General features: G+C 38.0%; 1 protein-coding gene across 1 annotated transcript in view; it reads left to right on the forward strand.

Annotated features, from left to right (window-relative positions):
- Positions 1–9,478: 9,478 nt before the first annotated feature.
- USP10 (ubiquitin specific peptidase 10) overlaps positions 9,479–24,592 on the forward strand; it is a 31,537-nt gene continuing 16,423 nt past the window's right edge. Inside the window, exons 1-4 of the mRNA XM_010006255.1 lie at positions 9,479–9,580; positions 12,316–12,384; positions 15,162–15,207; positions 19,865–20,890. Coding sequence (XP_010004557.1) covers positions 9,479–9,580; positions 12,316–12,384; positions 15,162–15,207; positions 19,865–20,890 — 1,243 coding nt within the window. The remainder of the gene's footprint in view (positions 9,581–12,315; positions 12,385–15,161; positions 15,208–19,864; positions 20,891–24,592) is intronic.

The following is a 24,592-nucleotide window of genomic DNA, read 5'->3' on the forward strand; positions in this document are numbered from 1 at the left end:
AGCAGGAACATGTATGTAATTTGCTTTTTAGCCTGTATTGCAAAAATATACATAGGTGTTTTAAGTAGATTGAAAATCACCTGTTACTAGCATTGGAAACTCCTAGAAGGCAGGTGGGGCTACTGGGTATCATATGACAAGAGTGACTTTGGATGTTCTGGCTTGCACTGTATGAACATACCAAGACTTCATATGCTGTTCATGGTATCAAACCACAGGTATTCTCAGTCCTCCTTGTCTGGTGAAGCAGAGTTCGTGTGCTCTCTTTGGAACAGGCATGAGTCTAACTTTTTTAAAAGAGGGAATGAATTCAAAGGTAATCTTCTTTACCAGGTGGGAGTTAGAGAAATAACTGTATCAGAAAAAAAAAGATAGATAGAGGCAAGATACTGATAGCATTAGGATGGATAGAGAGGGAAATAGAAAAAGTTCAGATGCTTAGTTTAATGATAGCAGCAGGCAATTGGATTATATTAAAATAATTTTGGACCATCCTACTTAGGAGAGGATTTGATTAAAAATGATGCTATACCGGTACGTAGGATGGGATGGTCTTGTCATTTTAAATATTAATAGGTATAGGGAAATAAAGCAGAAAGAAAGTAATTGTCAGCACAAGTTACTGCTGAATTGGAAGAAGAATCAAGTTCTCTGGAGTTCCAATCTACTTCAGTCTGTCCATTCAATCATATTGTGTCCAATAATAGCTAGTTGCTACCAAAGAAAGTAAGAACTAGTGCTGTAATGTCCCTGAAGTGTGGAAAGCCTCACTTCTTGTTGCTCTGCTGCCTTTGGGATACAAAACTAAAGCTGCCACTGTTTGAAAATTTCTCTGGAGCATTATAGTTAATTGATAGAAAGTTGGAAAAAAGTCAAAGACAACTTATTTAGGCAATTCCCAATACTAATTTTCTTCTCAAGTAAAGGCTGTGACCATAGGCTGTTACCCCTAAACAAGGAGTTTAAGCTTTTGAGAATCAGATAGTGAAAGCTCCCTAACAAAACTTCAGACAACAAAAAAGGGTTTATGCTGTTAATATACTTTCTTGGCAAGCAAGAATGAGGTGCATAAAATTATCGTCATGGCATTACAAGTGACAGAATTGTAAGTGCAGCAGAATTACAGAAGTGTAAAAGGAGAGTGGTCAGCTTTCAGAGCAGAAGAAATAAGGTGATGACTCTGCTCATGTCAACAGGTTTGTGTTCTCAGTCTTCCAACTTGTGTTCAAACACAACACTGAATTGTGATAGTCACTCTTACTGCTGCAGGTTGGACAACTGTACATACCAGATGCTGGCATGTGGTGTTCCAGATGTTGCCAAAGGCTCAGGCTTCTTAATTTGGGAGGATAAAGGTGATGAACATGTATTATACTTAGTACTAATGATTGTCACATAAAGGCCGTTACTGTTTTCTGCTTTGGTGTAACTGCATCCTTAAAATAGAGACTTCCTTGTGTCCTCGTTGAGGCAGTCATGCCCTTTCTTTTCCTTTGCTTTAGGCTGCTACTAGTAAGGTTCCACAATTAGTAGTTGCAGTGGGCTGGAGGGATCCTTCACTCCCAGGAGCACAACTTGATTGTGTGCTAAGCTACATAGCACGTGCATGTACAACATTTTCATGGTAGTGTGACTTTATAGTTGGTCTGAATTCATTACAGTTTTTTTCTAGTCAGAAATCTTAATGCTTAGCTAAGAGCTAAAGTATTTTATAGCCATTTGGTTTGCCTGCTGAATTTTATATAATTGTTTATGCTTCAAATTTGTTAATTTTATGGCTGCTTTGAAAAAAAGTCTTTGTAATTAGTGAACAACTGCTTATTATATTATCTTTGAAGGTCAGTTCCCAGTGTCCAACACATGCAGTGTGTTTACTGAGTAGCCAGAGGTTGCAGTATTTGATAATCAAACATCATTGATTTGAAACTTAATTTATATTTTCTGTCTTAATTGGAAAACAGCCATTTTGAACAATAGTATAAGTGACTGACTGTGTTTAACAAATGTTTTTGATTTACAATATTTTTTAATTGGATTTGGGACCAAAGGATGCAACATTCAGCCACATGAGCAGCATGTTCTTTCAAAAGCTGCCTAAATTGGTGGTGTTTGAAAGGGGAAAGTATTGTAAATTCTGTTTGTATTGTAAAACAATATGCAGGCTGAACTGTGAGGGTGTGGTTTCATAATTGTTGTTCAACCTTGTCAGCATTACGAATTAGATGACAATTCGTTGGTATTGTCCTGGGGTCCCCTAAAATGCTCTCACTCCTTGTGTTGCAGATACTTAAGCTTTAAGACTATCTCAGAAGGAGGTAGCATGTGTTGTGTCCCAATTTTCATTTTAACTTGCATACCACTTCAAAATAGAAAGTTGCTGTCCTGGGCAGTGCCAAATCATCTCAGATTTCTACCTGCCGTTTACTGGCTGGCTGGTAGATGGATACCTACATGTACACTGAGAATCAGAACAATAGGTGGTGTCCTCAGTTTCTGTCTGTCAGGGGACATACAGCATCCACATCAATCACATGGTGAAGTGGTGCAAGGGTATTGAGTTCCTGAAGGGAGAAAATAGAGTAAGAACCTTTAAGTAGAATTACTCTCACACTTAAGCAGTTACAGACCGTAAAATATAAGATACATTTTTGTGTTGTGTGTCATTTCTGTGATCCCCTTGAGTCATTTACCAGTGATTGTGTTTTTTGCAGGTTCTCTGGTTTATTTTTGGCTGTTTCTCTGTGAGATGATAACCCATTTTTGGCAGGTCAGAACTTGCAAGGGGGAAGTCTCATTTTCTTTTGCTTTTGGCCACTGGCATCTTTTGCTTTTCACCAGTTCCTCTCCTCGAAGCCTTCCTTCTACCATTGGGGGGGGGCAGCTGTGAGGGGGAAATGATGAAGACATCATCTGCATAATTTTCTCTCAGTTTGTGAATAATTATCTTGCTGATGAATTCAGTGTCTGCCAGAACTACCACAGGAGAATAAGTAGGATTGTGAATCCAGCAAGAGGAAAAGAGAAGTAAAAACTGTGACCTTGGTGAATAGAGCAGGAGGTGCTTGCTTTTAGTGATCAGCCAGTGTTTTCCCTTAATGACACTGTTAAATGTGTAGGGCTATGCCAGGTGGTTATCCCTGTACAATCTCTGGGCATTAATAGCTTTTGCATTGCCTTTTTTAGTTCTTGGTGGCTGATGTGGTTTTGATAGGATTTTGCACCACATTTAAATTAATGCTAAACTTTACAGGCTAAATCTCGCTCAGCTGTTCTGATCATTCAGGACTTCTGAAATTTAGGGTTAGAATGTGAAGTTAGGCCTTCAGAAGAGGCATATGAGCCCTGGGTAGGTGGGCCCAACTGCCTTCTGAAGGTGCTAATCTGTATTCCTTGTCAGGATGGCTTCCAGATAGCTAATTTTTACCTCACCTAATCCTAGCCATCTTAAATCCTGCCCTGAGTAATTCCTTGTGCAAAGCATTGTGTGGGTGACTTGTCTACCTGTTAGGAAAAAGTTTCAGTTTTCCACAACATTTAGCTAGGGTTATTCAGAGACTGTCCATTCTCTTTCTGCATTTTGTTATCTTCCAGTGTATTTTTCAACTTGCTTGACAAACTGGAGCAGTGGTCTCCTTACTGCCCAGGGTGCAGTTGTCCCCTGGGCTGGGTCTTTTTTGATCCTGTGAGATACTAGTCCTCTGTGAAGATGTGAGCAGTGGAAGTCAGCAAAGAAAATCCCAAATGTACACAAACTAGTGGGAAGCAAATGGCAATACAAGCAGTCTTAATCCTGGTGCAGCTTTGATTTTGATTACATCATTTAGAAGCATATTTTTTAGGGTAATTTTCTTATCTTAAATAATAAGAGTGCCAGCCTGTCATATACTGCATCTGCAAGGTTAGCACCTTTACATACACGGAAAGGGCGGCTGCTGTTCAAGCACATGCAGCAATTCACAAGAGAGGAGTATTATTAAAGGAGCTGAGACACACTGTGCTGCAAGAGGATTCAGGAGCCTTCTGACTAACAGCAGAGGAATTACACAATTCCAGAATCTTGGGTGATAATTCGTATTTGGAAGAGGAGAGTGATCTGACAGGAACAGACCAGTTCTTTCAGTTTCATTTTTTTTCCTGCACTATCTCTAGCAGTAACTTCAGATGCTGTTTCATCTCTTCATCTAACTTTTGTTCCACATCTTTGGCCTCATCAAGCTAATTATAATCTTCTTGAATCGCTTAAAATTATGTTTATAGTAAAATCTGTTTAATTTTGTAAAACTCAGTCTTGTTGCACTTTCTCTTCCTAGATGTCAGTTCCTCTTTTTTCCTATTGATAACCTCAGCCAAGTCTAGATGTAGTAGGTGACTTTTTTCAATCACAGATTTGGCGGTTAAAGTTGCATATGAGGTAAAGGCAGGTATAGTAAGAACATAATTTCTCTGCCAGGGCACTGCCAAGCACCTCTGAAGCTTGCTAGCTGGAAGCCATTACAGGGAAAGCCTGTCTTTGTTCTGGTAGCCCCGAACATCCTGCCTTGCTGGGGTAGGAATGTACTGGCTTCTCAAAAGCAATGTGGATGGTAGAACAGATAGTACATGTGCTGTTCTTCCACCTGGAGAAACTGTGAGAGGAGCTCATGGAAAATAATCCTCAAAGTCTTACTTGCTAGAATACCTTCTAAATAATTATTTTGTAAACCTCAGAAAAATGCTGATTTATACGGCATGTCTGGAATTTGGGTGGACTGCTGTGAGGTGTTCAAAGACAATTTCCTAATTAATGTGACTAAGATGCAGAACTGATTTTACTACCGTTTGTTTAGAAGTTGGTTCTGCTGTAGGTATTTGGCACAAAAGGTTGCAGCCTTAACGATTTTAGTCTGGCAGGGAAAAATGACTAATACCAAAGTTTTTTTGCTGGGAAGTATTAGATAAAATTAGTAAGAGATTGTTTTGCCTGCCCCACCTATAATAAAATAGTAGTTAAACTGGCTGTGTTCTTGAATAACTTAATGCTATAACTTCTCTCTCCTCAGTGCTTATCATGCTATAGTAAATCAGAATAATTCAGTCATCATTATTTTGATCTTCGTTAGAGTTTATAATTTGCACATTAGACTCAGTAACTAGTTCAGTGCAGGCAGAGCTTACAGAGCTTGAAGTAAATGTATTTGCTCAATTATGAGCAACCAGCTTGAAACCAGTGTTTTCAAACTGTTCAAGGGTGTGAAGATAATAGAAGCTTAGCAATAGGTGTCTTATTGACCAATGTTCTTGAGCTCAAAACTGACGTAGGATTTATTTGCCCCTTTTATTTGCAATGACTGTCTGCTTGGAGAATTTAATACTTTGCTTTTAGTTTGGTTTAACATTGCAAGAAAATAGGTTGGAAAATGTTACTTATCTGGATCACTGGCAGATGTTCTGTAGACTTGTAGTGGTGGAGCCACTGGTGTAAAGTTGTCAGAAATTTCATCTTTTGCTCTCCAGAGAACTGAGATTTGATATAACCAGCCCTGACAATTCAGTTGTTGTCTTCCTTCTTGCTTGCTGTCTGGAATATACTGTCCAGGTATTCCTGCTGTAGTCCCAAAATGACTCCACTGCAGCACTTGTTTTATAACACATGACTATGTACTTGAGTGCCAGCAAAAGGTCCAAGGAAGACATTTTCTACTGTGTAAAAAACAGTAAAGCAAGAATACCTGATGCTGTCTCCTCGGATTCAAATTAAAAGGTATATAAAATGTAGATATAATCCTCCTGTCACTGGGCCATTGCTTTATGGTCAAATATAAGTGATACAGGTGCATTGCCCTCTTAATATTATTATTCTTTTCATAATTAAATGGTGGCTGGTTTTGATTTTTTTCTGTTTTGTGGAACAGAAGAAACTTATCAGTTGGGGAAAACTTCAGATGTGAAGCAGCAGAATTTTTTTGCAGGGGCAGTCCTGCTTGGAAGCCCAGAAGAGAGCAGAAGGGGGAGGTGGCTGCACCCAGAAATGTGGGGGTGTCTGTGCAAGATGGTTGTTTTTTTTATTCTTCCACTCAGTTCCATCCCCCTTAATACCTAAAGTCAGCACGTTTTTGGCACCTTCCTTGGGCTAGTTGCACTTTGTGGCAGCTGCTGTTTGTTTGAAATGGAGGGATGCCAACAGGCACCTCATTTTGGGTAATAGAAGGAAGAGAGTACATAAACAGAATTTGTTTGGGTGGAAGAAATTGGCGCTTTGGCAGGTTTTCATATGGTTATTGTACCTTGTGTTGCTCTTATTGAAGTTCTGTATGTAATTGATGAAAGAATAATGAAAGAGCACAACAAGCACTGCCTTTGTGAATCTTTGAATTACAATCTTCAGGATAAACTGTCCTGATCCACGTTGTGCCCCCATGATAGTGTCAGGCTCTGAGGGGCCCTTTGTTCATTAAACCTGTCCTACCAGTAACACTGTGGTCACAACTGATACTTCACCAGCTTGTGCTTTCCCACTAGCTGGTGATCTGGTTTTTCCTCTGGTCAGAGAAACAACTTCTGATAATGATCGTTCCTTTTTTTCCATAATGGAATAAATTCCCCTCAGATTAATTAATGTAAAATGTGTGGAACATGCCTGACTTTCTTCAGCTGTAAGAATTATGTAATAGTATCCAAGAAGTTGTGAATTGGAAAAAAAATAAATATGGAAGGCACGGTGATGGACAGGATTTTTGAGCCTTTGATTGCTTAAATGGTAGGCAGGCAGTTGCACTGACTCATGGGCTTAGTTGACCTACATTTGCCTAGCTCTGATCTTTCTCCAGGCACTATGTAGATTTGTTAATTTTGTAGTTTTAAGCCGAAGGCTAGTGATAAAAGACTGTATGTAAGCTGTACTGAGTTTACTCCTGATTTGTTGCATTTTCAACTGTTAAAAGCAACAAAATATGCAACTGTTCCACCTTGAAGTACAGCTTCATTTCCATACATTTTTATATATGAAGATGGACTTTATTTTTCCATAAAGAGGATAGATCAGCATAGGATTTTTATTTATTTTAGAAATGGGTTTTCCTAAAGTGCTACTGTTTAGACAGTCATGCAACTCTAAATGTATGGCCAGTGGTCTTCATAGCACCCGGTTATGGGTTGTTCTTGCTTGCAAATTAAGATCTAAAAAAAAAAACCCCACTAAACAACCAATTTTTCAGTTTCATAATTTTGTCTGTGTTCTTTAAGCATTTTACCAATAAGTTACTTGTGATTTGGAAGTTCAGGAAACCTTGTTGTATCAAATTCAGTAATAATGCGTGTTCTAAGAATTGGTGGAATTCTACTCAAAAGGAAGGAGAACCTGAGGGAGGGTTATCTTTTCTTACACATTACAGAAAAAAAGAAGTACAAACCTTGACAAAGTGAGACACAAGTAAAGGGTGAAGGAGAAATCCCTTGCTGGGATGACTAAGAGCATTTTCTCTGCTAATAAAACCTAAGTGCAGTCATACCGTACGCATGTGCCCTTTCTTCCTTGCCAAAAAACAGACTTCTGTCCAAATGGTTCTTTTTCTTCCTCTAGTCCAGCCTATCCTGACAGCCTTAAGAATAAGTACACTTTGTACGAGTTGCTTGGTGAGCAAGATTGTATAGCTCATGGTACACATGAACTGTTTCATAATTTTAATTTATATGTGTACTAGTTTTGACTTGTTAAGCCTTCTGCCTAGATACAGTTGAATTATTCCTTGCCACTGGTAAGTAAAAGCTGTATTTTTAACTCGTTTGTGGAAAAGCAGTTGAAGTGGGAGTATTTGCAGCTTAAATTAATTTGACTGAAGATCTGAAGCTGTTGGTTATTAGATGAAAGCCACGTTAATGCTTCTTGAAAGCAGAAGTCGACACTTCATTTTCCTAGCTTTCTTGTAGTACAGGTGATGCCAAGATGATGATGCATCAGCAGTGCTATTTCTACCCATTTTTTTAGGACAAGCAGCTGTGTAACACGTACTCCTTCTCCTTGTATTCCTCCAGGAGAGTGTTAGTGTTGCTAGACTGGAATACCAGTGGAGATTTTGTTACAGGCAGTGGGATAACATTAGCATTTGGTTTTTAAGTGGTTAAGGAAAGCACAGCAAAGACAGTTGACAAGGGAGAGCTTGCAGGTCGAGCATTTTAATCCTTTGGGGTCTTTGGAGAACTTTTTAACCCCCTTTTTGGAATTAGTTCTCTTGCTGCTGCCTAGTTAAGATGCCTCAGTTAAAATAATCAGTTATTTCACAACTATGAGGACTCTTACTTTGATTCACGTGTGGTAGAAAATATTTATTGTTTAGATTTATGTGGTTAATTGGTTTTATGTAATTTGTGTTATAATCTAGATTCAGTTATTATCTGAAAGATGTAAATATTATGTCATTGATTAAATACTTTGTTCAAGGTGCTGTAAAGTCTGCTGGAGGGCAGGTGTATGTTCTACTATTGTAATAATATAACAGATTAGCTTAGAAAGTGCTTCTGGTTTTGTTGAGACTGCAAACAGCAGCAACTGACAATCAGGAAAGTTTGGGAGGTTGCTCTAGAAGAGTTATTTAACACGAGTATGTTGGGTGTTTTTTAAGAGATACCATTTTAGAATTCACAAAGTATGTTTAATTTTGTCTTTTTGTTTCTTTTGTTTTGTGCTAGTTGTTGTTGTTAGTGTCAGCATCTGAAAGGAGAGATGTTGTGTATATTGTGTACTCTCCTGCCTAATACTCTCTCCTTTTTAAGGTTTATTCAAGTATTGTTTACTTTCATTTTCATCCTTGGATTCATAGATGTGAGTGTCTAAAAGAAGACATCCACATTTGAAAACTCCCCAAGGTTCAGGGTGCAAACCACCCTTCTGAATAATTTTTGCATTAAAGTGATTGTTAAAAGTCAGTGTGAGAGATACTAGATGGAAAAAACCCACGAATTTCTGATTGTGCAGTATAAGAAAGGGTTTTTGTTATGTTGTTACATGTTAGTGTGCATCTCTGATTGATGGACAAACTGGGTTACAATCGTGAGCTGCAAAATGCAATAGATCCATCAGTATGTTTTGGGTTTACTATTTTGTTTTTCTGTTTTAGAGGAGAGGTTTGGAAACACTGGAGAAAGTGGAAAGGTAGTGGAGGTAGATTCCCCCCCTTGCCCCTAGAATTCCACAAAGTCTTGTCCTCTCCACTGCTCTTTCCCCTCAGAGGAGGCTTATTTTCCGTCTGTTTTTGTCATACAGCTGCAAGTGGAAGATCTTTGCAATTTGTATGATAGTGTTTTGGCATTGATCTTAATCTGTGACAGAAATCGAGCTCACCAGACTGAGGTATCTTGAGGAATCCTATACAGCTGCAAGTAGAAGATCTTTGCAATTTGTATGATACTGTTTTGGCATTGATCTTAATCTGTGGCAGAAATCAAGCTCACCAGACTGAGGTATCTTGAGGAATCCTTGAACACACTTAATGCAAGGTTAATGATGGCACTGCAGAGAGTAGCAGGAGAAATGCAGTGTGCTATCTGTGCTCCTGAAAAAGGGAGAGAGGATTCCTTCCCAGGAGCTGGAGCAGAAGAATTCTATGTAAGTTGCAGAGGCTGTTTGAGAAGGAGAGGGAGATCAGATCTGACTCTGAATTAAGCCTCTTAGGGAGTATTTATCTTTAAAAGTAAGTCCAGGGGTAATGTTACAGTTGGAAATTTCAAAACGTTCCCCCACTGTTCTCTTAAGAGTTTTTCTTCCAAATCCAGTGTCAATGTGAGACTAGACTCTCCTACGCATCATTCCTGCGCTATCTTGTGAGTTGTCACTTGAAGTGTTGACTGCTGTTGAGCATGCTTTTCAAGCAGGTGCTCTTATTTGTCTGAGGACATAAACAAAAAGTAATTTTTAAAATATGTAAATGAACACTAAATATTTTTACTTGGAGAAAGCTTATTTTTTTTGTGGTTAAATTTTAGAGCTTGGAGTAAGTAAGATTCAACTTTTCATGTTCATATTTGCTACTCTTTTGGGTTTGCATGTTGCCATACATACTTGCTGTTTTATTCATGGTGTTATGCATGGATGTTACTAGCTGGGCCATTTCAGCTGTCTGTCCGTCCATGTGCATTGTCATAGGGATTGAGCTCAGCCTTTGCTCAGATAACTGTACAGGTACAGTTCAGTGAGAGGCTGCAGATGCACTGACAGGTGGGTCATGGTTGGGATGACAAGCATCTTAACTCTGAGCAAATCACAATCTCTTGCCTGTATCTGAAACCTGCTTTTCCCTCGGACCTTGTGTGGTGAAGTCCCTATCTGTTATCCTTGATTGGGTCCTTGAAGTACAATGATGTATGCACCAGTTTAGAGTGTGATAGTGTTTGGGATTAGGGTTGGGCATTTAAAGGCATCAATTTGATGTAGTCCTAATGGGTATGTCTGTTTCTTACGCAAATGCACACCTGAAAATACTAAAACTGGAATTGAAGTAGTCTGAAGTGGCTTTGGCAAAGTTTTAACATGCTAGTGTAGCTCTGCTTTGTATTTTAAATGTTATTTACAGAGTGTGGGGCAAATGAATGCTGATAGTGATTAGTTTATCTAGAAATTGTGTAAATAATTTAAGTGAGTGATTGTTTTATTTTTCCAAGTATTAGATTTTGTCAGATGCTGTACTGTCTCTGTAGGTAGTTAGCAGTTGTTTATGTGAAGGTTATTAAATCATTAGCTGTTCCACTGTGCTTCAGACATTTGTATCACAGATGTTCACATTGTTTTGACTATTAGAATTGTTTGTTGACTAAAGTAGATTATAATAATATTTGTTTAAAAACGCCAAAGGGCATTAAAATGGCTAAGCTCTTTCCACACATAAGTGATATGTATACATAACTTTTTGTGAAAGAAAACTGTAATTTGTAATTGCTGTGGAATTTAGCCTAAACTTAAGCTTTGAAATTTATGAATGTAGCTGTCTGTGAGCCACACAAACAGCAAGTGTGTTTGTTTTATTGGAATAAACTACCTAAAGTCTAAAAAAATCCACTGTGATTGAATTACTATATCTACAGATTGTGGAAACAGCCAGTGCTTCACTAGAGATGCTTTTCCAAATGTTGAGAACTTTTTTTATGGTTCACCTCCTAATTTAGCTAGTTGTATCCTGATACAGCCAAGCTAAGGATTTACCATGAGCACGACTTGACACTGATGAAAAGCCTGGTGTCTGCCGTGGTTTTCTGATAGAAGGCTGGAGGATAGCAGAGAATTGTCTTAAATTATCATCAGAGTACGCTGAAGATGAATGAGGTTGGTAAGCTGTAAGGTGTGCTGAACCAAACTGCTTTTATCTGTAGTATTTGTGGCTAGCGATCATTAAGGTGAATATCCTTCCACATGCAAGAATATGTTACTAGTTGTATTCTCCAGTCCTCTTGTCTGTTTTCTCAGTTTATTCAACTTCTTGTTCAGTTTCCTTCTTTCCCAGTGTCTTTGTTGTCCTTAGTGTTCAGTTACATCCACTCAGCTAATGACAGCTGGTGGTGGAACTATATAGAAGCGTCCAGGTGCTATGAAATGCTATAATGTCAGGCCTTTTTATCGGGAATGTATAATTTTCTGTAAACTAAATACAAGCTTTCATTTTACTGTGGTTTTTTGTGGTCTTGTTAGGTACTTACCATTGAATCCAAGATGCATTTTCCATTGAATCAAATATGCAAAATATCTAAAAGGGTGCAGGAAGATAATGCTGTGAAAAGATATTTCATCTCAGGTTTGTTATGCAGATTTTCAGGCACAAAAGTAGCAAAATTAGTAAGAACAACTCAGCGTTGATATTTAGATCCTGTGTGTTTTTCTGCACCCAGGCAGTGTAGGTTCTGTGCTTGTGCACTTGGGTAGGAGTACCATTAGTTTTCCATAACTTAGTTTAGTAGAACTCTGGGAAGGTGATTCTTGTTTTTTCTGTTGTGAAGGGTAGGTAACAGTTGCTTTGGAAGGTAGAGTAGGTTGTGTCTAGGGCTTAAATGATCTGATGTGGCTTCTCACCCAACATGTTGGTTTAAAACTGGTCCCAGGTTGAGCTGCAGTTACCTCTAGTGGGAGCTTGCAGGAAAATGCATTGTATACAGTTTTAGAGCTTAAATTACTTGGCTAAAGACTTGGGAAGGAATGAAGATCAGAGTTGGCATGCAAATGATGACTTTCTGGATCCCAACACACAGATCTTTTTGAGTGCTACTATGTTAATAAAATGTACCATTAATTTTACTAACTTAATAAAAGTTACCATAAATCCTTCTTTAACAAAGTTCCTTCTTTTTCATTTTTAGTATATTTTTGGGGAGTTCAGCCCTGATGAATTTAATCAGTTCTTTGTGACTCCACGATGCTCTGTTGAGGTAAGATCTACTTTAAACTTAATTTAGAAATAACATTTTAAAGGTACATCACTTCCGGTGTATTTGAAGTGTAACAATACAATTTTCTTTTTTTATCATTCTCTTAGCTTTCCTGTTATTCTTGGTTGTAAGTAATGTGGGCTTCTGAGTCTTACTTGTAAGCCTTTTGAAGCAAAAGGATTTATAGTGTTTTTTGACAGGTGGAGCAGTGTTAATCATCCAGATTGTGCTTTCAAGGAGGGCTGTGCCTGAGGTCTGAGAAACAAGCAGTGGGTCAATAATGAACTTAATTACAGTGGCAGAACCACAAGAGTGGAAGTAGTTGTCTGTGTGTGTTTGAGTTCATAACAGACTACAGATAGTATTGTAGACTCTTTATTATCTGTAGTTCTTGGAAGAGAGTGAATCTCCAGACATGAAAAATCATTTTCCTCTTGGTCAATTTCCATGTTTTTCCTCCAGATATTTCCATTCAAACATATCAATCATGAATTTGTCTTCCCCCCCTCAACGTAAAGGATATGAACACTTACCCGTAGATGAGGAAATCGTTTTGTCGCATTTTACAGATCTGACGACCACTCTTCATGCAACTTAATTTCTTGTAACTTCATTTTCCAAATATAATTAGTGTAGTGTACCACTGAACAATAAAAGTGCATGAAGCAGGTGGGGTGAGAGGAACAGGAAGTTTGGAAAGAGAAACATGTCTTCTGCTTCCCTTTGGGGATAGCTTTGTATCTTCTTTGGTAGGTGGGAATTGATGCAGAACTGATCTTCAGTTAATACATGTTTCTTTTGATGATATTGCAGTTTTTCCACCACTAAATACAGTAGCAGCAGTGTGACATGTGCATCTTATGCTGTGTCACCTTAAGTGTCCCTACATCAGCTATTCTGATGCATTGTGGAAGATAAAAATGTCATATCTTGACTTCTATAAAGCTTTTCTCATAAAGTGTGTTGAAACATGAATCTACAGCATTAGAACCAATCTTGCTTCATTTTGTAACTGTGTCAAGTGTACCACTTACTGGTTAGCTGTCAAAATCAAAAACTGTGTTGAACGATGTTCCTTAAGTTCGTCCTTGATCTGGTTCAGTTCAATGTTTTAATTATCTGGATGATGAAAAAAAATTATGCTTATTAGTTTTACACTGTACAGATACTTCATAGAAAAGTGGTCTGAAAAAAATAGGGTGAAATTCAAGAAGGACAGGACTGACATAATAGTGCAATGGTGTTTGACATACATTCTGTTGTGGCAGTGCCAGTTCTGGGAGTCCCAGCATCTGTTGATGCTTGTGTCCTTCTGAAGTCCCTTACCTATAGACTGAAGGCGGACTGAGGCAAGAGTCTAGTTAAAGCTAAACGTTGTCTAAAATGTCTCTTTTTACATGGTATTTCGAATACATGTTCTGTCTGAAACCTGACTTGACATGATTCAGATGACCCAGCTGTACAAAACAGGTCAGCTCAGAAATCTCAGCTTCGCAAATGTTGATTCACCTGATTTGTAGGGGTCAGATTGGTGGACTACTTGTTTTCTATTCTTATTGTTTACTTTTTATTGTATTTTCTTAAGCCCTTTACATTGGAGAAAACCAAGAACTGCAAGTTTTATTGTCAGCTGTTGACTGTAGACTGTCAGTAACTTTCTTAGCTCTAACTATAAAGTTATATTGAATCTGTGTTCAAAATTGATACGGATAATAGTTTCTTAACAGCTTGGACCCTCTTTCTGACCAGTTGATTCTCATCTTTGACATGGAAGGTTGATGTATTAACATGTATTTTAGTTTATAGCCAGATTTTACAATATGTGTTCTTTTTATGCACTTTTTTATAATGGAATTTTATTAATATTTCTCTTACTGCTTTCAATGCACTGTTGTCTACAGTGTTTTAAGAAGGCAACATGTAAGCATCTGTAGCTTTAGAACACTGAAGACTTCAATGGAGAAGTCTTTGATATTTGTTAAAAAATTATAAGTAATACTTAGAATAGCATAAAACTATGCTATACTCTCAAAGTTTTCTTTCCCACTGCAGAAGCAGTTCAGCTGTTCTCCCGGCTGCTACTGGACTGCAGGGCAGCAACGGCTACGAGCTCATGCAGGCACAGGAGAAGGCTTTCAGCTGCTGGGGGATTTCAAGGGCTGAGAGAGGGAATTAGAAGTTGCCCACCTGTGGTTACACAATAGCAAGGATTCTATCAAGCACTGAGTCCATAAAATCAGGCCACTCAGATTTACAATCAGATGGAAACTATATGCTGTAGTTACATTATGCTTAGGCTGATGATAAACAATTTTTGTTAAATGGAATTAATAATACACCATAGCTGAAACATGTCAAGGGCAGAGAGTCAAGGCTTAGGTGTCGCTGTTGTCTGTGCAAAACTGTTTCATCCTTTCACAGGTGATTTGGTCTATCTTCAGTTTCTGTCTAAAAATGTTCTTCATCTTAAAATCATGGTGAGTTACTGTTGATGGAGAAAGATCCCGATGCTGTGAGGTGAATTGTTTGAGAAGTTGATAAGCCTCTGGTGTGTAACCAAGATAATCTTTATCTTTCAGTAACTGTGGTAATCTGCAAGGACACTTGAACTACATTGTGGGATTTGATAAATATAGAAGTGTGAGTTCAAGACATACTCTTAGAAAATCAAACCTTAATTCTGTTATTTTTAAGGGTTCAGATGTTTCAAGTTAAACTGATAAAAATGTTAATAGAGTTGATTTCTTTAAATAAGTTTTCAATTCTTTTTTATGCAGCTCCCTCCATACAATGACACAGTTTCATGTGGTATTAAGTCCACAGGTAAGTCTCATGATGGTAAGAAATCAACATCCATTTTTTAAAAAACTTTAGAGTTTTTGACACATCCCTTAAATTTACTACAACCTCTCTTTAAATGTATTGTTTAGAACTCATTCAGCAGTTATAGATGCATGTATTTGGCAGGCTGGTTTTTGAAACAGAGATTGAATGAGATCCATGAGAGTATTTAAAAATACTACAGTGAACATACTGCTAATGAGGGTGGAATTGCGTATTCTTCCTCCAGTGTGCTACTACACCATCTGAATGTCTTGCTGAAATATTGTAGGATGTAGCTGTAAAAATGCAAGGAGCTGAAGCTTGCAAGTTACTTATTTGGAGAAATATGTAACTAGCGTGGCCTTCAGTTGGCCCTCCTGTAAGAGCCATATAGCACGACCATTTTCTGGCAGTTGCAACTTGAAGGCAGCTCTGCAAGCCGTGCTCTGTTCAGTGTTCCCTTGAACTCTTGTTTCTATCTCGCTTAGCTCTTTTTCTGGAAAATCCTTTATTCTTTTTTTTCTTTGGTGAAAGTAAGACTCTTCATGAGAAAATGCAATAGAGTTCCAGTTTGAAAGCTGTAACAGTCACACATCTACTCTTGTCTCAACCCATGCATCTTACAACTTGGCCTTACCCTGTAGTTATGTAAATGGACAGTTAAGTGGGAGTTGCTGAGCGATTATCACTCTGTATAGTTTAAACTGAACTTTTTCAGTGTTTTAAACAGCAGGTAAATTAGTGTTTGAGGGTTTTTTCCCCTGAAAAGACAAGCTGAGATTTACCCAAGTATTTATGAGAATGTTACAGATGTCCAGATTTCCTCCAGAATAGGTCAAGTGTCTGACTTTGGCCTTGCATTGAAAGGTAAAGAAGACAGCTAGTCATAAAGAAGGACAGCAGGTCCCGTTTGAAAGAAGGTGAGCAATGTCTCTGAAAATTCAGGAGCTTTATTTAGTACAAGGCCAGCTTTAGGACCTCAAGTAGTTATAAGTAGGAATTTGAAATGTTCACTAAAAGGACCATATGATACAAATTGTCTGTTGCTGGTGACAGGGGTGTCCAGTCATACACTGTTTTGTTAATGGATTTAAGTTCTGTTCTTGAAGACTGAGATTTTAATGTTCACAAGCCATACAGAAAGTCAGTTTGTACAAATGTTTTTCAGATCATTCCTAGACCCTGAGAGACCCCCTCCCAGCCCTGAGATTAGGTAATGACAGCAAATTAGGTTTTGCCTGAAAAATGTCTTTAACAAGCTTGCACTGAACCGTGCATGCGTATTATCGCTGCGATGGCTGCGTAAGAATCCATGGAAACTAAAATGGAATGCTGTACTTATGCAGAATATTTATTATTTTAATGAGATTTCACACACTGACTATGTTGTCATTCCCTTGTAGTCTAATTTTTTCCCTATACTTATCTTTGGTATGTAACTATTACAGAATTAGAAGATCTTTTAATACTTACTAGGAATAATCAAATCCCTGCTGAAGCTCTAATATAATTCTGATCAGACTAATTAGTTCCGTGTATTCACAGCTTTTGTTACTGTACACAGACTTTGTCCTTGGAGCATCTGTTGATACTTGTTTCAATATGTGTGGTGTGTTGCTCATGACAGACAGATCTGCTTCAGTCCGTTCAGGAATAGCACTGTGAACTAGATTGAAACAAGCCCAGAAGCAAAGTGGAAACTATAAACAAATAGAAAAAATTACTTGTTTGTTTTCAAAAGAACATGACCCGTTCTTATGGCAAATGAGCTTCTGCCAGTCATCCCATAGACTAACTATATACAGTAGCTCCTGGTGTTGATTATTGTAATCCTGCTGTGAGATTTAAAGTTTTAATTCCTTTGCTGGATATTCCTAATTTGTATGTTAAATGCTAGAATATCAGTTATGCACATGGCAAGATTTTGGCCTACAGTGTCCATGTTGCATCTTCAGCTACAATACCAATGTGCCATAATTATAAGAGATATTTTTTGTTTTCTGCTCCCCACTTGTCCTGTGTTGGCTCTTGTGATTTTCTAGTGTACAGTAAGCTGTTAAATTCACCAAAACAGAAGGAAAAATACTCCCTTGGATTGTTTGGGGTTTTTGCTAGGTTAGCTTTCAGTAACACAAGTGCATCAAGCCTGCTGGAGATCAGAGGAGCAGGACATGAGTGCAGAAGTGAGAACTCTCACTTTTGGCTGAGCTAGACTTAACTCGCCCATGAAGGGAAACCACATTCTTTGCTTCAAAGCAATTAGGTTTTTAACTGGGATTTTGGAAACGAAACAAAAGTTCCAGGTTATTTTGGAAATGCACCAAATGATTAATTCTTACCTGGCTGGAGGAATATTAGGTGTTACCAGTGTTGCTTCTGCTTTTTACTATTACAAATGGCAACAAGCCTACCTCTTGGTTCATGCTTGAACTAACAAGTTGTTCCCTAAGTAGATGAACTAATGAGGAATACAAAAACCCCATGCCCTGTATTTGCAAGCAAATAAAGCTGTGGCTTGATTTGAGCTCTGTGTCCTGGCAGGTCAGGCAGTGTCTAGCACTGATCACCAGTTAATGTTGCTGCTAACCAGTTAGGTGATGCCCGAGATCTCCCTGCTCTTCCCTCTTAAGTGGATGTCAGGCAGCAGCTTCCTACCTCCCTGCCTCTAGGCTGCTGACTTTTTAAAAAAACCTTAAGCCCTCTTTTCTGGTCAGTGATTGCAGAAGTGGTTGCTGAGTGGTGGCTTGACAGGCATGGTGTTATAAAGTGCTTTCTCATGGGTGTAGGGGAGAGGTGAAGAAAACTTGAAATTCAGGCTTTTGTTAAATGTGATTTCAAGAAATCAGATGCATATGGAGAGTTTTTATCTCAGTTTTTTTAAGTTTCCTCCAGTCTGACTTGTAGCAAGATGAAAATGATGTGTGAGTGTGTTTGCTTCTCATTTACTTAGGTTAATAGATCAAAGCAGAAAATCACTTAACATCTGTATTCTGTATCTTCATTAATTCATAATACATTGGTATCACATGTGTAAGACACACCTCAACACACACTAAATGTTTGTTTATGTACACTGTAGATTCTTGGGTTTTTGACGTATTTTTTAAAGCTAAAATTTTCATTGATGGACTATCCTAGAAAGTATCTGGAGAGTTTCAAAACAATTATCTTGACAGGTGTGTAACAAAATACTGTCCGCTAGACTCTGGCCTCCCATAGGATTATTTCCTTAGGTTTGTGAATAGATTTTTCCTTAGGAATTATTACTTGTTTTTTGTTGTGTTTAAAAAAACCCAAAGCCATGAACCACAAGAAAACACTTCCTTTTTAACGAGTGTCTATGGCATACTTGAAAATTTAGATTTGTGGACGTGTCATGCGTAATGCAAGTTGCACTAAATCTTCAAAGCTTAATGGTGTATCCACTTATATTCCTTTGGAAATAGTATCTAGTGTTTTTCTTTCTCTAGTAACAGTCTTAGAACAGGTGTGCTTTTTAGCCCCCCATCTTAGAGGAAACAGAAAAGATCAACATTGATGGTTTTTGAAACTGCAATATATATATATCAAAGAGACACCTACAAAACTTCAAGTACTAAAACGTGAGCTTACCTTTAAATTCCTGAGACTCAGTTTCATTAATTTTCTCCTTTTTTGATAGCTGTGGAACTGTGTAAGTATGTATGTAAGTGTGATGTATTCAGTTGTATTCAATTCAATGATCTGCCTGCATTATAAATTCCATGAAATTGCAGTACTTTGTGACTGACAATGTTCTGTGATACTGCAGCCTGTCATGAGAATATTTCTTAGTATTTCTTTAAAGAGCAAGTCAAAGTCCCAGGGTAAATGAGTAAATAAATAAACCCCAACAAAAAAACCAAAACAAAACCAACAAACCCCAAACGCCATCCTGTTCATAAATTTTTCAGTACTGCTTGTATTTACAAGTCGAACACTGACTTGTTGAGGCATATGTTTTATTCCTTGTCATAAAGTCATATATATACACACAATATTCTTGTAGAGTAATAAATTCAGCTGTGATGAAATTAAGTTATTGATGAGCCTACAGTTTCAAAAGCTGTGATTGCAGTATTCAGTACAATTAGTGCAAATAATTTTCCAATTATTAAGGATTATGATAAATCTTTACACACTAGGAAAACCAAGCCAAACTTTCTGAAAACCAAACCCCACACGTGGACGTTACTTTTACAATTTAAGCAGGTAAACACTGGGGTTTTTTAATTGTTAGTGAAAAAGACTGGCTTTAGAAGTGTGAAGTTAATTATGACACCATATTTTATATGCAATTATGCAGTAGTTAATGCAGAAGGTTGCCAAAGTCATTGGTTTTTAGAAATGTTTTTTATTAGGTGAATTTAATAGGTGTTATCTACAGGAACTCTGCAGTGATTTGGAAAACTACTTACTCTGATTAAGAAAACCTGTATCACACTCTGTTGTCTTAAGGAAAACTGTATTTTGAAATGGCCTTCAGGATTGAGATATGGAATAAGAATTATTTTAGTTTGAAAGACTGTACTTCTTTTTTTCTGAGTTGGTAGAAAATATGGGAAGGGTTTTTTTATTTTGTTTTTAGCTTTTTAGTTAGAAGTCATTAATTAACTGAGGTTTGTTTTCTCTTGTCCAGGGGAAGAGTACCAGAGAATTGAATTTGGTGTTAATGAAGTTATTGAGACACAGTCATCTGTGCTAAATAACACCGACTACAGTATTTCAAGTACTCTGAATCCTCAGGCTCCAGAATTCATTCTCAGTTGTGCACCTGCTCAGAAAACCCCTGACGATGCTCTCAGTGAAACAAACTACAACTCCATTGACTGCCAGTTCACTGACCCAACCCTCGCTTTGGACAGCGGTTCCAACGCAGAAAACGATGGCTTGGCTGGAGGCCTTGGGCAAAGGGAACGTAAAAAAAAGAAAAAAAGACCTCCTGGATACTACAGTTACTTGGAAGATGTCAGCGATGGCATCGCTCCCACAGAAGCTCTTGTAAATGGCCATGCAAATTCCTCGGGACTAAACAGTCTGAGCATGGAGGATACGGAACTGACGGGAGATGTGCCCTCCCTGGCCACACCAAGGACTTGCAACAGCCCGGACAATTCTGTGGACTTCATTCATGAAGCTGTCTCTGAGGATTCTGTTTCTAGCGCACTAGACAATACCAGGACTGCAGGGCAGCCTGAGGTATGCCGTGTTACTAATTCTGAACAGTTTTGCATCCCCTCAGAGACTGGCAGAGATAGCCCTTTAAGGACAGCTGTTGTACAGTCTTATGCTGGTACTGATACTACTGAAAATCTTGGCGTAACTAATGGACAAACACTTGAATCCTCTGGTGAGGGGACAGCTGCCAATGGGGTAGAATTGCACACTGTGGAAAGCACTGACTCAGACCAAGCTAAGGCTGAGGAAGCTTCACCTACTACTGAGGCAACAGTCCCTGTTGCAGGATCAGTCCCTGTTAATCAGCCTGCAAAGTCATGGGCTAGTCTTTTTCACAATTCCAAGCCCTCTGCTTCCACATCTGTGGTCTATGTTGAGACTAAGTATACCCCTCCTGCCACATCTACTCTGGTCCCTGAAAAACAAGTTGAAGTCAAAGAGGGACCTGTTCCAGTTTCAGAGGATCCTGTAGCCATAAAGATTGCAGGTATAGTTAATACACACGAGTGGATGTTACACTGGAAGGGTATTAAATCTGCTTGTAAACAGGAGTGTGCAGTATTGATAGAGAAGATTCCTCTGTTAGTGTTCTTAGCATAACTGTTCAAACATTGCTATGAAAGATGTCATTTAAACAAGCTAGTTTTGTACCCCCCTGAGTAAACATTCCAAGGAGACATTATGGTGTCATTATCCCAGATGCGGTAAAACTGTTACTGCTTGTCAAACAGTATGTTAAGTGATCTGTGATTTTAAATAGGCTGGTTGCAGTCAGCTGTGTGCTGCTGTAGTAGGGAAAACACATTAGAAATGTTTGTTATGAAAATGGTGCGTTGTATTGTCCAGTATTTATAATCTTGTAATGCAATTCCATTGCAAGAAAAGAAGAGTGTTAATATATTTATGTCAAAGGAGCATCGAAGTTCCTGGACCCCTGCAGTAACTTAAGTGTAACATCTACATAGGTTCTGCTTCAGAAATTCTAGTATTTATTGATTTGCTGTTTAAGAGGTGTATCTTTCCAATTTTGAAGAAGTATCCTGAACCATTATAAATAATATTATTTTATACAGACACAATGCTAGTTATTGCCTGTTCAAGATAACCATAAGAAACTGTCCAGAGGGGGACAACAGGAAAGGCAATGTGTGATACAAAAGCTTTGCCCCTTGGCCCCGTCCTATTTGTGATTGTAACATGAAATGTGCATGAGATCATTTTTGCAGATACATCCAGAAAGCATGAAGAAAAATACCCAGTTGGTTGCATTTTGTGTCACTGACTCATGAGTATTGGAACAGGAATAATTACTTGAAATCTGGGGACATAGTCTGTATGTGAAAAGGCTTGTGGAAAATCCTGTTTATGCTGCAAGCTAATTTACAACAGCATTTTGTGTATGACAGCTTCAAGTTAAAGTTTTCGACTCTAATCAGAACATGACCTGGACATTTCTGTTCAGAATACCCAGAAGTATATTCCTGCTTCTCATCTTCTTTTTCTTATTTAGTAATGGTTTTATTACTTAAAATTGTCTGCTGAGATGAAACCTGTCAGTTTGTTTCTGTGTATTTTTCACTTAAATGTCACAAATGCAGTTGACTGTATTACAAAAATGTGCATAAGCAGGTGATTATGGTTTGTATGAACCCATACACGTGGAGTATGTTGCACTCTTAAAATCTTAAGCCATCAGTCATTTAGTCATGAATTTTAACCATAAAACTAGAACTGCTTGCCATAGATGAAAGGTTTTATCTTGTCCAAGTTGCTTCAGCTTTAAGTTAACTTTCTAGACCTACTGTTTCTTTACTATTTTTTGCCACCAGGTGGGAGCAGAGCTTTTTATTTTGTCTTTAATGTATTAAAATTGCAATTTAATTTTTATAGTTTTTTTCTGCACCTTCACTATCAGTTAGCTGGTTTTGCAGAGGATGAATCTGAGTGTAGATCCTTTTCCAGGGAGAAGGAATTAATCTCATTGCACCTGATTTAGGTAGAGTTAGGCTGCTGCAATTCCTGTAATGCAGATGCCTTTGATTTCAGTATAAAATGTTGACTTGAAGATCTTAATGTCATGTAATCAACCCTTTGCTCTGTGGAAAGAGGTGACTTTCTTAATTGTCTGTTCTTTTTTTAATGTTCTCTGTCCTGTTTATAAAATAGCTGCATTATTGCTTTGTTCATACACCCAGACTCAAAAATGCATTACACGAGTTTCAAGTTATGATTTGCAGGCCCATCAGTTGCTCCATTCTGTGTGTAGAATCATAGAATAATTTTGGGTGGAAAAGACCTTTAAGATATCAAGTCGAACTGTTAACTTAGCACTGCCAAGTCCACCACTAAACCATGTCCCTAAGCACCATGTCTGCACATCCTTGAAATATTTCCAGGGATGGTGACTCAGCCACTTCCCAGGGCAGCCTGTTCCAGTGCCTGATAAGCCTTTCAGTGAACAATTTTTTCCTAATGTCCAATCTAAACCTCCCCTGATACAACCTGAGGGCATTTTTTCTTCTCATATTGCTTGTTTCTTGGGACAAAAAACCCAACCTCCACCTCACTACAACCTCCTTTAAGGAAGTTGTAGAATTGAGGTCTCCCCTCAGCCTCCTTTTCTCATAAGACCTGTTGGATACCATTGGCCTTCCTGGCCACCTGGGCACACTGCTGGCTCATGGTCACCTGGCTGTTGACCAACAACCCCAGGTCCTTTTCTGCCAGGTAGCTTTCATTTCAAACCTTCTACCTAGGCTAGCACCATTGTGTAAGGGTATAAAGCTATCCTGTATGGTTTTCACAGGTAGCTGCTGGTTGTGTTCTTTCTTTTCTCTGTGGCCAAGTTGAGATCCTGTTTGATTTGCTGGGAATTCACCAGTTTCAGCTCGTGCCAGTGAGAATGAATGTTTGTTCACAAGTGCTATATGGTGCTAAACAGGTGACATCTAGACCTGAAGTATGTCGAGTTTAGCAAGCAGAATTAGCAAATATTCTGACTTAAGGTTGGAGTACTGAGACAGTACAGTTTTTATTTAGAACATGTGCTCAGGACACAAGAAGGTAGGTTAGTTTTCCAGGGACAAATTGCTGCCTTCTGCCTTAATTTCAGCATTTATTCCAAGGGAGGTTGATGGTTCACAGGCACCTTGAAGTTCAGTTCTGCTTGATACACCCTGCAAAGTTCTGTGGTTTCTTAGTTCTCAAACATCAATGAAAGCCAGACAGGATAAGGAGATGAAGATCAGAACTAAATAAAACAGACGAACAAATTTCATGTTAATCTTTATGAGGAAAAAAAACAAACTGGAGTTAATTTAGTAAGAGGCTAGGGTGTGTTTTAATAATATATTTGATAATAAGGTTATAAACTGTCTGTAATTGTAAAAAAAATTGCTAACAGGGTTCACTTGCCACGTTTCACAGTTAACTACCTTCTGATGCATGGCCTGGTGACAGTTAATAGTTTACTATTTACCAACTGAAATTTCTAAACATGATAACTATTCTAGATATGTTCTCCATCAAGGCCATGTTTCACAAGTCAGTATCCACCAAAGGAAATCTTTCTAGTTACTGTCATGTGCTTTATAACAGGTTTTGAAATGTTAAGGTTTCTCATGCTTGTAAGTTTATTTTTCTTCTGATACTCTTCTAAAAATTCTTCTAGTGATTGTGAAAATGTGGCACTAAATGTAATTGCTGTACACAAAAAGAATTCTTTAGTTTAAAAGAAACAAAACTCGCTGTAATTGTTCTAGACATTGTTTATAAAGCAGTTTTATGACCACAAGGGGATGCTAAAGGTCCTAATAATATTTTTAGTATGATACAAAAATGGGGAAGAATAGAGTTAACCTCAGAAGTTATTGATATACATTAAAATCAAATACTATTTTAATTTTCTACAATGCCTTGTTATATTAACAGAAAGCTGTATGTCTGTACAACGCATTTCAGACTTGGCTGCATTGACAATATATTTTGAAATACTTAAGCATTAGTAATTTAATAACAAATATATTTCAGCACTTGCAGAAGGATTTTCGGCTGCATCTGTGCTAAGTACTAAGATCTTCCCTTTTACTTTTTTTTGCTCTCTGCCCTTTTAAGTGTCAGTTCTTTACGAAGTAGAATAATTATTTATTATCTTTTGCCTGTTTTTATTTGGTTTTAACCTGTTGTGTCA

Source organism: Chaetura pelagica, unplaced genomic scaffold, assembly GCF_000747805.2.
Source record: "Chaetura pelagica isolate M959 unplaced genomic scaffold, ChaPel_1.0 scaffold139, whole genome shotgun sequence".
In the NCBI taxonomy this organism is placed as follows: Eukaryota; Metazoa; Chordata; class Aves; order Apodiformes; family Apodidae; genus Chaetura; species Chaetura pelagica.